General features: G+C 44.4%; 1 protein-coding gene across 2 annotated transcripts in view; it reads left to right on the forward strand.

The window, feature by feature from the left end:
• Positions 1–521: 521 nt before the first annotated feature.
• Positions 522–14,517, forward strand: part of LOC122550957 (transmembrane protein 164) — a 55,437-nt gene continuing 41,441 nt past the window's right edge. For both annotated transcript variants that reach the window (XM_087988438.1, XM_087988437.1), the window contains exon 1: positions 522–1,466. In XM_087988438.1, the coding sequence (XP_087844564.1) occupies positions 1,104–1,466 (363 nt within the window). In that variant the 5' untranslated portion in view covers positions 522–1,103. The remainder of the gene's footprint in view (positions 1,467–14,517) is intronic.

Consider the following 14,517-nt stretch of genomic DNA (forward strand, 5'->3'; position numbering starts at 1 on the left):
GGGAGCCTTTCAATGTTCATTTGATGCATTCAGGAGGAAATTGGATAATTATTTGGATGGAAATTGTGTGCGGGGCTGTGGGGAAAAGGCAGGAGATTGGCTCTCCATAATAGAACCAGTGAAGTTACAAGAAGCCGAATAGTCTTCTGTGTCAAAACAATTTTGCAAATCTGAGAGATAGATACGCTATGGCTAGTACAGACCTCCAGGTGATTAACTGGGAGAGGACTCCTAGTGCTTGGTTGAGACAACACTTCACGTGATTGGCTACAACAGGTCACCAGGTGATTTGCTGAGTAGGGGCTCCAGTGATTGGTTGAGACAAGGTTCCAGGTGTTTGGCTATGAGAGAGCTCCAGGTGATTGGCTGAGACAGGATCCAGGTGATTGGCTAAGACAGGGCTCCCAAGTGATTGGCTGAGACTGGGCAGGTGAGTAATAGGTAGACGGGTGGGTGGGGAGTGGTTTTCTTGTTGCGGTGAGTTAGAAGGACCGTTGGTGCCAGAGTCACCAGGAGTAGTAGCTGCTTAGCGCTGGAGCAGCGCAGACAGCAGGCGGTACAGCGATGAAGGGAGCAGCAAGGTACCTGTAGGAAGGAAGTTTCTATCACCGGAGTCTTCAAGGAAGCCCAACCCGATTCCCGCTGGACTGGAAACAATCGAAAGCAAGCTGTGTGGAAATGTCCCCCGGTTGAACATTGAAGGAAAGACTTAATGTGAAGTAAAGAAAAATTAATGACTTTTCTTAAGATCGTAAACCCCGAGCCGAAATCATCGCCAAATGACTTCAAATCTTTTATTTTCGGGAAAAAAAATGTTATGTTCCTTTAACTCTTCCTCTTTTATGAGCAACTCATCCTTTCTGAATGGGAAAGGTGGTCTGACTTTTCAGTGAACTTAAAAGTTTAAAAAAATCTATACGTAAAAGAACAGGAGCAAAGCAAAGAGATTTCCTTTTTAATTAAATTTGGCCCACTAGCCCTATTAGCTGGGGAAATTTCATCTTGAAGCTTAAAAGGACTAGGTTTCATTTGTGTGTTTGTGGGGAGTTATAATACTGATGGTCTGAGGAGTGGATGCGAAGGAGGATTTTCCATTTCTGAAGATGACCAGACTGGAGCTGGACAATATCTTGGAGGCAGTGTATGGTGGGGTGGACCCCAGCATCTCTGGTAATGGTGGAGAGGAGTGTGCTGCCTTCCTCTCAGTTTCTCAGCGTACCCTTGAGACTATCATCATGATCACTGTATCCTTGCTGCAAATAGTGCTGGCTTACAGGAAAATCAGAGGAGGTGTTCAGGAGAATTGGATGCTACGAGCAGCATCGCAGGAACGTGAGGAAACTCTGGGGAGAAACCTCCTGCAGGCTGCCCTATGCTTGACCTTCGGCTTGGAGCTTGGATTTAAGTGTGCGACCAAAACTCTCATCTACTTGCTGAACCCTTGCCATGTTGTTACTGTCTTACAGGTATGTTGTTCATCCACATTGGGGTAGGGAATGTCTCATACACCTTGTGAAAAAGACTTGTATTTATATAGCACCTTTTCAACTATGTTTTACAGTTAGTGAACCATTAATAAAACTTTTTTTGGAAGTTAGGGAACACAGCAGCTAATTTACACTCTGCAACCTCCTGCAGACTGCAAAGTGATAATGACCAAGTATTCTTTGTTTAAAATTTCTTATTTTTATGGTCATGGGGTAGGGGGGCAAAATATTTAGGATGACACTGGGGATAACTACCCTGAGCTACTTTGGAACTGTACCATAGGATCTTGTGTCCACCTGAGCAGGCAGATAAGACCTTGTTTAAAGGACACATCTGAAAGGAGACATCTCCAACAATGCAGCACTCCTCCAGTCCTGTGTCACAGTTGGTGTTTGTGCTCAAACCATGGAGTGGGTTTTGGAGATACATTGTTGTGATTCAGGGACAAGTGCACTGCCACTGAGCTGCAGCTGACACCAATAATTTAATATTTCGGAGAAACATTTTGAGGCCAAGTTCAGTAAATGCAAACATAAGCAGGAGGAGATAGCTGAGGGTGGGGAGAAAAGACAGGAAAATAGAGTTGAGACCATAACAGTGGATCAAATTATCTTTGAATAGTGGATCAAATTATCTTTTCCTGCTCTTAATTCTTAAGAGTGTGTTGCTGGAGGTTGGATGACAGGAAGAGGCTCATTTTTAAAAATTCATTTGTAGGATATGGGTGTCACTGGCTGGGCCAGTACTTATTCCCCATCGCTAATTGTTAAGGCCCATCACTGTGGGTCTGGAGTCCAGTGTAAGCCAGACTGGGTAAGGTGTGCAGTTTCTTCCCTGGAGAACATTAGTGAATCAGATGGGCTTTTCTCCAACATCATGACTATCATTAGAGTCGTAATTCCTGATTTTTATTGCATTCAAATTGCATATGTGCCACAGCAGGATTTGAACTGGGTCTACCTGAACATTACTTGGGTTTCTAGATGAATAGCTGAAAATGTGTTGCTGGAAAAGCGCAGCAGGTCAGGCAGCATCCAAGGAACAGGAGAATCGACGTTTCGGGCACAAGCCCTTCTTCAGGAATGAGGAAAGTGTGTCCAGCAGGCTAAGATAAAAGGTAGGGAGGAGGGACTTGGGGGAGGGGTGTTAGAAATGCGATAGGTGGAGGGAGGCCAAGGTGAGGATGATAGGCCGGAGTGGGGTGAGGGCGGAGAGGTCAGGAAGAAGATTGCAGGTTAGGAAGGCGGTGCTGAGTTCGAGGGATTTGACTGAGACAAGGGGGGAGGGGAAATGAGGAAACTGGAGAAATCTGAGTTCATCCCTTGTGGTTGGAGGGTTCCCAGGCAGAAGATGAGGCGCTTTTCCTCCAACCGTCGTGTTGCCATGGTCTGGCGATGGAGGAGTCCAAGGACCTGCATGTCCTTGATGGAGTGGGAGGGGGAGTTAAAGTGTTGGGCTACGGGGTGGTTGGGTTGGTTGGTCCAGGTGTCCCAGAGGTGTTTTCTGAAACGTTCCCAAGTAGGCGGCCTGTGTTCCCAATATAGAGGAGGCCACATCGGGTGCAGCGGATGCAATAGATGTGTGTGGAGGTGCAGGTGAATTTGTGGCGGATATGGAAGTGTCCCTTGGGGCCTTGGAGGGAAGTAAGGGGGGAGGTGTGGGCGCAAGTTTTGCATTTCTTGCGGTTGCAGGGGAAGGTGCCGGGAGTGGAGGTTGGGTTGGTGGGGGGTGTGGACCTGACGAGGGAGTCACTGAGGGAGTGGTCTTTTCAGAACGCTGATGGGGAGGGGAGGGAAATATATCCCTGGTCCGTTTGGAGGTGGCGGAACTGACGGCGGATGATACGTTGTACATGGAGGTTGATGGGGTGGTAGGTGAAGACCAGTGGGGTTCTGTCCTGGTGGCGGTTGGAGGGGTGGGGCTCAAAGGCGGAGGAGCGGGAAGTGGAAGAGATGTGGTGGAGGGCATCGTCGACTACGTCTGGCGGGAAATTGCAGTCCTTGAAGAAGGAGGCCATCTGGGTTGTACGGTTTTGGAACTGGTCCTCCTGGGAGCAGATGCGGCGGAGATGAAGGAATTGGGAATATGGGATGGCGTTTTTACAGGGGGCAGGGTGGGAGGAGGTGTAGTCTAGGTAGCTGTGGGAGTCGGTCGGTTTATAGTAAATGTCCGTGTCGATTCAGTCACCCAAGATAGAAATAGAAAGGTCTAGGAAGGGGAGAGAGGAGTCTGAGACAGTCCAGGTGAATTTGAGGTCGGGGTGGAAGGTGTTGGTAAAGTGGATGAACTGATCAACCTCCTCGTGGGAGCACGAGGCAGCGGCAATACAGTCATTGATGTAGCGTTTCTAGATGAATAGCCTAATGATACTGCCGTAAGGCCATCACCTCACCACCTTGTGCCATTATGAACATTGGCATGGATAAGCTGAGTTCCTGCAATGTTATGGGAAATAGTGTAGTGGTTTGGTCACTGTTCTAGTAATGTGGGACCCAGTTAGTGATCTGATCTGTGAATCTGGGATCTAATCACACTGTGGCAGATGAATTATCAATTTCAATTAACAATCTGGGATTGGCTAATAATGACCATGAGTTAATTGTCATTAAACACTGTCTAGTTTACTAATGCTCCCCATGGGTGAAACCATGGTTTCCATTGAATTGCACGTTGCTTTGTAGTGTTAGTGTCCTTACCTGGACCAAAAGACCCTGGTTCAAGTCCCAGTTGCTCTAGATTACTAATTTCCCCTTTTAGAGGAGGTCTGGTTTGACCTATACGTGACTCCAGACCCACCGATTCTTAGTGCCACAAAGTCTCAATAAAGAAATGAAATTAGATTGTTCTAGGTATAACTAGGGGATAAGGGAATGGGGGTGGTGTTACATCTGTTGAACTATACACCAAGTAAAGTTAGGAAACACATTTTTATTGCAAAGTCTATTAGAAAGTAACAAATTGCTCAAATTATTAATGGTGTATCTGAGATTCATAGATTTGTCACTATCCAAAGGGTGTTTTGGGGGATAAGAAAAAGACATTTTGCTCTCTGTGAGCAAATTGAACTGTTTTATGTCTCAATCAAATTCAAATATCGTAATGCTGGGAAAAACCCAGTGGTTGAGATTGAAATTATACTGTAGAATTTGTAATTATAAAGAGCTTCATGATTGACCCGACTGTTCAACTATTGCTAATGGAATGTGCAAAACAATCTTTAATATTCGTCTATGTGATGTGAGTATCTCTGACAAGGCCAGCATGTGTTGTCCTATTCCCAACTTGCCTTGAACTGAATGGCTGGCTTGGCCATTTCAGAGGGCAGTTAACAGTCAACCACACTGTTGGTCTGGAGTCACATGTAGGTCAGACTAGGTAAGGAAGACAGATATCATTCCTATACGACATTGGTAAACCAAATGGGTTTTTCCAACCATTGACAATGGTTATATGATCGCCATTTACTTCCAAATTTTATGTTGGTGAAATTTAAATTCAACACCTGCCATGGTGGGATTCGAAACTATGTTCCCAGAACATTAGAGACTCTGGATGACTAGACTAAGACATTACCACCTATCTGAGGTAAAAACAATGACTGCAGATGCTGGAAATCAGATTCTGGATTAGTGGTGCTGGAAGAGCACAGCAGTTCAGGCAGCATCCAAGGAGCAGTGAAATCGACGTTTTGGGCAAAAGCCCTTCATCAGGAATAAAGGCAGAGAGCCTGAAGCATGGAGTTCAGGACATGGTTGAAGAGCTTCAGGGCAGAGGAAATGACCTGGGAGTTGCAGTGGGAGAGGGACTCCGAGATTTTAACCCTACTGCGAATCCTCTTGCAAGGGTGCCTGCCTTGAAGTTTTCCTCCTCTCTCTACAAGAATCTCAGGGAGTCCCTCTCCACTGCAACTCCCAGTTCATTTCCTCTGCCCTGAAGCTCTTCAACCATGTCCTGAACTCCACGCTTCAGGCTCTCTGCCTTTATTCCTGATGAAGGGCTTTTGCCCAAAACGTCGATTTCGCTGCTCCTTGGATGCTGCCTGAACTGCTGTGCTCTTCCAGCACCACTAATCCATTACCACCTATCTACAGACTCCCTTCTCCAATGGTAGAGATTAGTAATGTTTGGTGTTAATATTTAGAAGTGGGGACAATGAATTATCATCAATGTCAAGTGTTAATATCTGTACAGAAGAGGTGATTATTAACATAATTGATCTTAAGCTTGCTGATTATGGAGTGATCCTTTGAAAAAGGCATACTTGTAAACATCTGTGTAATATAGCACATCCTTGCACCAGTTTGTTGATGTAATTGGTGAGGCCAGTGTTTATTTTAGTCTTTTCTGGCAGACCAACAATTCATAGAATCCCTACAGTTTGGAAGTAGGCCATTCGGTCCATCAAGCCCACTCAGACCTCTTTCTCCCCCCCCCCACCTGCATTGTCCCTGTAGACTGGAACTAAACTCATTGGAATCTAGAAGAATGAGGTAGGATCTCATAGAAACATATAAGATTATGAAGGGAATAGATAAGAGAAGCAGGGAGGTTGTTTCCACTGGTGGGTGGAACTAGAACAAGTGGGCATAGCCTCAAAATAAGGGGGAGCAGATTTTTGACTGAGTTGAGGAAGAACCTCTTCACCTAAAGGTTCATGAGTTTGTGGAATTCCCCGCCCAGTGAAGCAGTTGAGGCTTCCTCATTGAATGTTTATAAGGCAAAGATGGATAGAATTTTGAACAGCAAAGGAATTAAGGGTTATGGTGAGAGGGTGGGTAAGTGGAGTTAAGTCCATGAAAAGATCAGCCGTGGTCTTATTGAATTGTGGAGCAGGCTCAATGGGCCAGATGGCCTACCCCTGCTCCTAGATCTTATGTTTCTATTTGGCCAATATCTACTTGGTCTTCCATTTATTTATGGAGTTGACCATTACAACCGTATATAAATAAACCACACCACACTTCCAATAGTTGTATATGAAAAGTAAATTATCACCTTGCATTGGGATGTTATGATCAGTGTTCCCTCAAATGTTCTGACTGGCTGCATTGGCCTCCCAGGCCCATCCATGGCAGCGATTTCTGGTACTGGAAGTCAATGCTGCACCTATGTTCATTGCAGCCACAGCCGTGTAGCTAATCGGGAACATTGCTCTGAGTCTTATGGCAGGTCGTACTTGGAACCTGGACCTTCTGACCTAGTAGTAGGGACACTGTCACTGCAGCACCATACCGTTGGATTAGTAGCTGCTTATAATGTGCTGTAGATATTTTCCTAATCGACCTGTTCTGAGATATTACTATACGTCTCTGCAAGCATGTGGGACTTGAACCTGGGCATCCCAGCACAAAGGAAGGGGCATTACCACTGCACCACAACAGCCCTTTATATATGCTCAAGATATCATCCTATGTAGAGGAATGACCCATGACTGGAACTGGCAGGACAGGGACATTACCACTGCACCACAAGAGCCCTTACATGAACTCAAGTGAAACCCCAATTAATGCTGATCACCTGTATATAATTAAACACAATTAGTATAAAATTTAACAATCACTAATCAAAAATAAATGCTAGCAACATCCATATCTTGAGATCAGCCTCAAAATCTGTAAAATGAATTCTGAACCAGATTCCAAAAGTGAAAGCTGAGTTTAGCAATCCATTTTCTACTCCGTCGCCGAGGTAAAGGTTTTTATATCCAGCAATAAAATCCTCTTCCTGTGGTGAATCATTTGCTGTGTAATGCTTTGCATGTGGATCCAAGTGCTTTGTGGTCTCTTGTGTTGTACCTTATCTATTATTCCTGGGTGTGTCAGCCCAATGCTTTTCCTTGAAGGAACTCTCTTCACACCGATTCTAACAATCCCTCATGTAAATTATGATTTTAAATATGATCATGCTTATACAGGGCTCTGCACAATTTATTACTCTGATGTCTGTTTTGCATTTATGTCCCCATTTTATTCTTGAACAATTTTCAGTACTTGTTCAGCTGTTTTGTACTTATTATTTCAGATTGTTGCTGAAAATTCATTTAACTTTTATTGGAAATAAACATCCATTTTTCACTCTTTCACTATTGTCACGTTTTTATGAAGCATGCAGGCAGATGGGATTGGTTTAGAATGGCATCATGGTCAGCACAGACATGATGGATTGAAGGGTCTGTTCCTATTATGCACAGTTCTATACATATCCAACAAATTGCAAGGAGCCCTATACATTGAAAAGCAACTTTTAAAGGATGCTTTAACAAGGCTTCAATAAGGGTGACACGGTGGCTCAGTGGTTAGCACTGTGCCTCACAGCGCCAGGGTCCCGGGTTTGATTCCAGCCTCGGGCGACTGTCTGTGTGCGACTAGATCATCTGCGTTAAAGATGCTGATTGAGGAATAAATGGGGCCAGTTACTTCAAAATACTATTCAAAAATCGAATAGGCCAGGGTTCTTCAGGTTCAAAACAAAACCTAGAAAATAGGACTAGGCCATTTGATCCTTCGAGCCTGCATTGTTATTCAACATGATCATGACTGATCATCTAACTTAGGCCCCTATTCCTGCTTTCTCCCACTTACTCGTTAGCCTCAAGAATCATATCTAACTTCTTAAAGACATTCAATATTTTGGCCTTCCCCAGTTTCTGTGACAGTGAATTCCACTGGCTCCCCACTTTCTCGGTGAAGACATTTCACCCTTTCTCATCCCTACAAAAGTATCCTTAGGGTAGGTACATGAGGGAGAAACCTTAGTAAGAACTGACATGTTAGAGACTTCGAGGAAGAGTTTGAGTAGACTAGAAATAGGGAGTGTTTGTGCTGTGGGATGTCACAGTCCTACAGCACAGAGACAAACCCCCTCCCCTCCACCCCACCCCAATCTGTCCATGCCAGTCGGATTCCTAAACTGAGGTCGACCCATTTGCTGTATTTCGCTCACATTCCTCTGAACCTTTCCTGTCCACGTACTTGTCCAAACGTCTTTTAAAGCTTTGTAACTGTGACCACCTTTACAACTTCCTCTGAGTTTGTTCCTTACCTGCAACATCCTCTGCGTGAAAGTTGGCTGTCAGGTTTCTTTTTAAGTCTTTCCCCTCTCACCTTAAACCTGTTCCGGTGATAATCATTAATAAACCAAAAAAGAAATTTGGGCGAATCCTTTGCCGGAGACCATTGAGAAGTTGGAATTCCCTATCACGGAGGCAAGCAGTATTGGCATTAAACAGAGATCAGGATAAGTACATAAGGGAGCACTGGTTAGAATGATTTGCTGATTGGATGAGAGGATATTTGTTTTGATCAGAGAAACATTCACTTCACAGAATTGGTGCCGTGGAGTCAAAGGCCGTTCAGCCCACTGTATATGAGCTCGCTCTTCAAATGAGCACTTAGCTCGGTGCCTCCCCCCCCTACCCTCCTCGCTACATTGGGCCTTTTAAAATAACTATCTAATTCCCTTTGGAGTGACTTCAGTGAGATTTGGACTTCAGCTGAAGAGCCTGTAAGTCCTACCAAAGTAGCAGTATTTACTGTAGAATCCCTACAGCGTGGCCCAAGTCCACACCAACCCTCTGAAGAGTAACCCAACCAGACACATTCACTTACATCTCCCCCTGACTAATGCACCTAACCTACACACCCCTGAACACTACAGGCAATTTAGCATGGCAAATTCACCTAACCTGCTGTGGTGTAAAATTCCAAGCAGTGGAATGTGGTGAAACGGTTAAAAATTATGTCCCAATACATGTGTGAATCTAACCGGAATGGAGGTGTTGCTTAGTCCCGTGTGAATCTTCTTATCTGTATGTAACCAGAATGGAATGTGTTTTTTAGCCTTGCTCTGCTGTTCACATGAATGTTTATATCTGGAAAAGAGTATATCAGCTGGAAAAGTCTCCAGTTCGGTGAGTCTGCTCCGGGGTTACGTTTAACCGCCGAGCGTGGGTTGTTGGCAACCGCTCTACGAGAACTGACGGCTCCCAGTTTTTGTAACATGTAGAGTGAGTATAAGCCAGACCCGTTGTGCGACGCTGCGGGGAATAAAATGCCCATATTCTAGCAGTCTCGCCTCTTGGTCGTTTGTTCTGTGTCAGACTACTCTCCTACGAACCTGACCTTGAGAATTTTTTAAAACACCTGCGCATCTTTGGATTGTGGGAGGAAACCGGAGAAAACCCGCACAGACACTGAGTATGTGCAGACTCCACGCAGACAGTCACCTGAGGCTGTAATCAAACCTGGATTCCTGGTGTTGTGAGGCAGCAGCACTAACCACTGAGCCATCGTGCCGCTCCAAATGTGCTCCTATTGTGCCATCCGATGCCTGGTGCAATTTATACCTCCTGGGATTATGGCAAAATAGTTAAGGAGCTTCTTATCTGGCAGCATTGACTTGCCAGCTCCCAACATGCTGGTAACTGCCAAACTGTAATGGAAATCTTGCCAGATTCACCAAGTGAAGGTAAGCTTCAACACACGTATCAACAGATTTAAGAACAGCTTCTTCCCTGCTGCTTTTAGACTTCTGAATGGACCTCCAAAATTTTAATGTTGTTCTTGCTCTTTTGTGCTCCTTCTCTGCAGCTGTAACATTGTATTCCTCGCTCTGTTCTATTACCCTAACGCACTTTGTATGGTATGATCTGCCTGTACTGCATGCAAAACAAAACTTTTCACTGTACTTGGGCACATGACAATAACTAATCAAATCAAATAAGGCCAACCAGTAGAGTGTTTTGGATGTAGTGGTGTCAGTGATAAAGGGAAACGGCAGAAGGTCGGCAATAGATAATAGAGCTGGACTAGATAATTGAATTGGTACAGGCATGATGGGTTGAATGGCCTCTTTCTGCATTGCAAGCCATAGAATTATTGCAGAGAGATTTCAGTTGCATCCAAATGATTGCATAACCAGGCAGTGGGATGTCGTAATCCTGATCTCATTAGCAAAGTATTTCTCAAAAAGGCCATTTTGTTTTCTAAAAAAAGGACTTTGCTTTTCAGAAACAATGATGTCAATTTCCTTAGAAAGGTGGCAATGAATAACTGTGTGCTGCAGTCAGGTACTATCACACATCTAGATTTCTTTAGCAGGTAGTTTCAAGGTCTATTTGCTGATTTTTAAAAATCTGAAAGGTAGCCTTACTTTTCTGTAGCACCTTTCACAGGGAAAGAGATTGAGAAGGAGAGTGATTCATGGTGACCTCATCCACTACAGGCATTGAACCCACTCTATTAGCATCACTCTGCATTGCAAACCAGCCATCCAGCCAACTGAGCTAACTCAGTTGAGAATTAGGGCCAGACCAATCAGGAAGCACTTCTACACAAAAGTTGGGATAGGTTTGGAACTCTCTTCCATAAATGGCAGTGGGTGCTGGATCAGTTCATTTTAGATCTGTAATGCATGTAGTGTCGTTAAGTAAAAGGCATTCAGGGAAATGGGCCAGTCTATGGAATTCAGCCACCGATCAGCTGCAATCTCATTGAATGGCATAACAGGCTCAAAGGGGGTAGACCGACCCATTCCTATTCCCATTTTCCTATCTTCCTATGTCCCAATAGCTAACGATGTACAACTCATTGAATTAACTTATCTTCCTTTGGACTTTTTCCCCTTGTGGAATGCCCCCCATCTGTCTAACATCATACAATTCCTCCCCTTTCTCTGGTGGGAGAAAGAGCACAAGTTGGGCATCATGGTGACTCAGTGGTTAGCACTGCTGCCTCACAGCACCAGGGACCTGGGTTCAATTTCAGCCTCGGATAACTGTTTATGTGGAGTTTGCACATTCTCCCCGTGTCCGTGAGTGTTTCGTCCCTCAATCCAAAAATATGCAGGTTAGTTGAATTAGCTGTGCTAAATTGTCCATAGTGTTCAGAGATATGTGGGTTAGGTGTATTAGTCCAGGGTACATGTGGAGTGATGGGGAATGGGTCTAGGTGGGTTACTCATGGAGGGTTAGTGTGGATTTGTTGGGCCGAAGGAATTCTAAAGCTTCAAGAAAAATCAAAGCTCACGGAGAAAGTGAGGACTGCAGATGCTGGAGATTAGAGTTGTGTGTGGTGCTGGAAAAGTACAGCAGGTCAGGCAGCATCCAAGGGGCAGGAGAACTTACATTTCTTTATCGGTCTTTTCCGTGGAGTGGGGGAGTCCAGAACTAGAGGGCATAGGTTTAGGGTGAGAGGGAGAAGATATAAAAGAGACTTAAGGAGCAACTGTTTCATGCAGATGGTGGTGCATATGTGGAAAGGGCTACTAGAGGAAGTACTGGAGGCTGGTACAATTGCAACATTTAAAAGGCATTTGGATGGGTATATGAATAGGAAGGGTTTGGAGGGATATGGGCCAGTTGCTGGCAGGTGGGACTAGATTGGGTTGGGATATCTGGTTGGCATGGACGAGTTGGACTGAAGGGTGTGTTGCTGTGCTGTACATCTCTATAGACCCTTTATTAGGAATCAAAGCTCACAGTCCAGCGCAGTGCTGAGAGAGTGCTGCATTGTTGGTGATGCAGTTTATTAGCCAAGACATTAAATTGAGGCCTCATTCGCCCTTCCAGATGGAAATAAAAGATCCCGTGGCACTACTAAAGCACTTGGATTGTCTCAGTATCCTGGACAATAGCTATCCCTCAATCAACATCTCGCACACACAAAAAAGTGCTGATCATTTACACACACCTGTTCATCCAAGCACCTGTTCCATATTTTTGCTGTTTAGCTTCCTTCAATGTAATGTGATTACTCTGTTTAAATGAGCTTTGAGAGATCACGTGTAAAAGTACTTCCTGATCAGTCTGGCCCTAATTCTCAGAACGTGCCCTGTTTATCTAGTTGGTTAGCTCAGTGGGCTGGATGGCTGGCTCACGATGCGGAGTGAGACCAGCAGAGTGGGTTCGATTCCTGCACTAGCTGAGGTTACCATGAAGGATTCTCCGTTTAGACCTCTCCCTCCCCTGTGGCTTGGTGACCCTCTGGTTAAACGACCACCAGTTGTCTCTCTATAATGAGGGCAGCTGTATGGTCTGATAGAACTTTGCCTTTTTTTACATTTTAGCTGTAGAATCCCCAACCAGTGGAAATAGTTTAATTTTATCTACCCTGTCTTTTCCTGTTTAAAAATATATAAATGTCATTGGGTGAATTGTTTCCCACTCTTTTCATTCATCACGTGTCCATGTTGACCTGGACCTCCCAAGGCCCACCCTCTCAAACCCCCCACACCACGGAGATCAGACTGAAGTGAATTATCACATGTCAAAGTACTGACTTAACAGAGTTCATGATGCGGGTTATGATTTGGAGATGTGGAGTTGGACTTGGGTGGACAAAGTTAAATATCACACAACAGCAGGTTATAGTCCAACAGTCGTTTAGAAAGCTAGTGATTCCAAATAAACCTGTTGGACTATGACCTGGTTTTGTGTGTGTGTTTTTTTGTAAACTTCAGATGCGGGCTTTTCTTTCCAATCAGCAGTTTGTTATGGTTGAGTTGACTGAGTGAACTGTGCCCTGCAGCCTGACATTAGCTTACATTCTATAGCTGTTACATTCCTGGCGCCTGATTGCTTCACTGTAACCCAATCCCAGCCGGAAGAGCTTTCCTTGCAACCTGGAATTTGCTTTCACCCAACAAAAATGTTAATCAGCATGAAGGAACTGGTGATAAACCTCTGTGAAACAAGGTTGAGGACTGGGTAATGTGATAACCTGCTGACGTAATGCATAGCATTCAGTGTCAGCCCTGCTGGTAATATTTCATCACCTGTACACAGAGCAGTGACTAAGTGTGAGGGAGTCATCAATTGTTCATGAAAGATAATCGCTGCACAATCAAAACAGTGTTACTGAAAATACACTCTTTGTTCTGATGGCTGAACAATCACACATGGTACATTGTGCTCTGGTGGCGATAACTGTTTTGAGGCCGTGAAAAAATTCTTCATAATGAGGGAAGCTTTCTAATCTCAATTTGTTGGACATGTAGACTTTTCTGACCAGACTCCTTTGTAAAAGAAAGATATTTAGGCACTCTCACAAATTACTCAAAATAAATACTTAGGTGTGAGTCAAACAGTCAGGACAGGCAGGGACAAGGTAGGACTGATAAATTAAACTGCATTTATTTCAATGCAAGGGGCCAAACAGGAAAGGCAGATGAACTCGGCATGGTTAGGAACATGGGACTGGGATATCATCGCGATTACAGAAACATGACTTGGGGATGGGCAGGACTGGCAGCTTAATGTTCTAGGATACAAATGCTACAGGAAGTTTAGAAAGGGGGGGCAAGAGAGGAGGGGAAGTGGCATTTTTGATAAGGGATAGCATTTCAACTGTGTTGAGGGAGGATATTCCTGGAAATACATCTAGGGAAGTTATTTGGGTGGAACTGAGAAATAAGAAAGGGATGATCATCTTATTGGGATTGTATTCTAGACCCCCCAATAGTCGCACCTTTCAGACCCTCCAGACTTTCATTTTTGAAACAGAAACCGAAGTTACTGGAGAAAGCTCAGCAGGTCTGGCAACATCTTTGGAGAGAAATTGGAGTTAGCGTTTTGGGTCCAGTGACCGTTCTTTAGAATTGACTTTAGCTCGGTAAAGGATGAAGTATGTGCTGAATGTGGGGTGCAGGGAGCAGTAAATAATGGGGATATAGCCCAGTGGGAGAGAACAAAAATGCACAGTCACAGGAATGGGTAATGGTCAGCCTGAGAGTGTTTTGTAGAGGAATAAGACAGTGTTATTTTCTGGGTCTGTAGATTGTGAAGGAGCAAAAATGGCCTTTAGTAGAGTGACATGCGCTTCTTGTCAGATGTGGGAGTTTAAAGAGAGTTTTAGGGTTACTGCGGATTATATCTGCAATAAACGCTGTTGGTTACGAATCTTATCAGATCGAATAGATCAGTTGGAGAGACAGTTAAAAGCAATGAGGAATTTGTAACAGCAACAATATGTGATGGATGGCAGTTATAGGAAGGTGGGGGGTGGGGAGAGTCTCAGATAGATGGGTTAACTC

This window comes from Chiloscyllium plagiosum, unplaced genomic scaffold (genome assembly GCF_037043375.1).
Source record: "Chiloscyllium plagiosum isolate Xiang-an unplaced genomic scaffold, Cpla_swu_hap1 HiC_scaffold_6, whole genome shotgun sequence".
In the NCBI taxonomy this organism is placed as follows: domain Eukaryota; kingdom Metazoa; phylum Chordata; class Chondrichthyes; order Orectolobiformes; family Hemiscylliidae; genus Chiloscyllium; species Chiloscyllium plagiosum.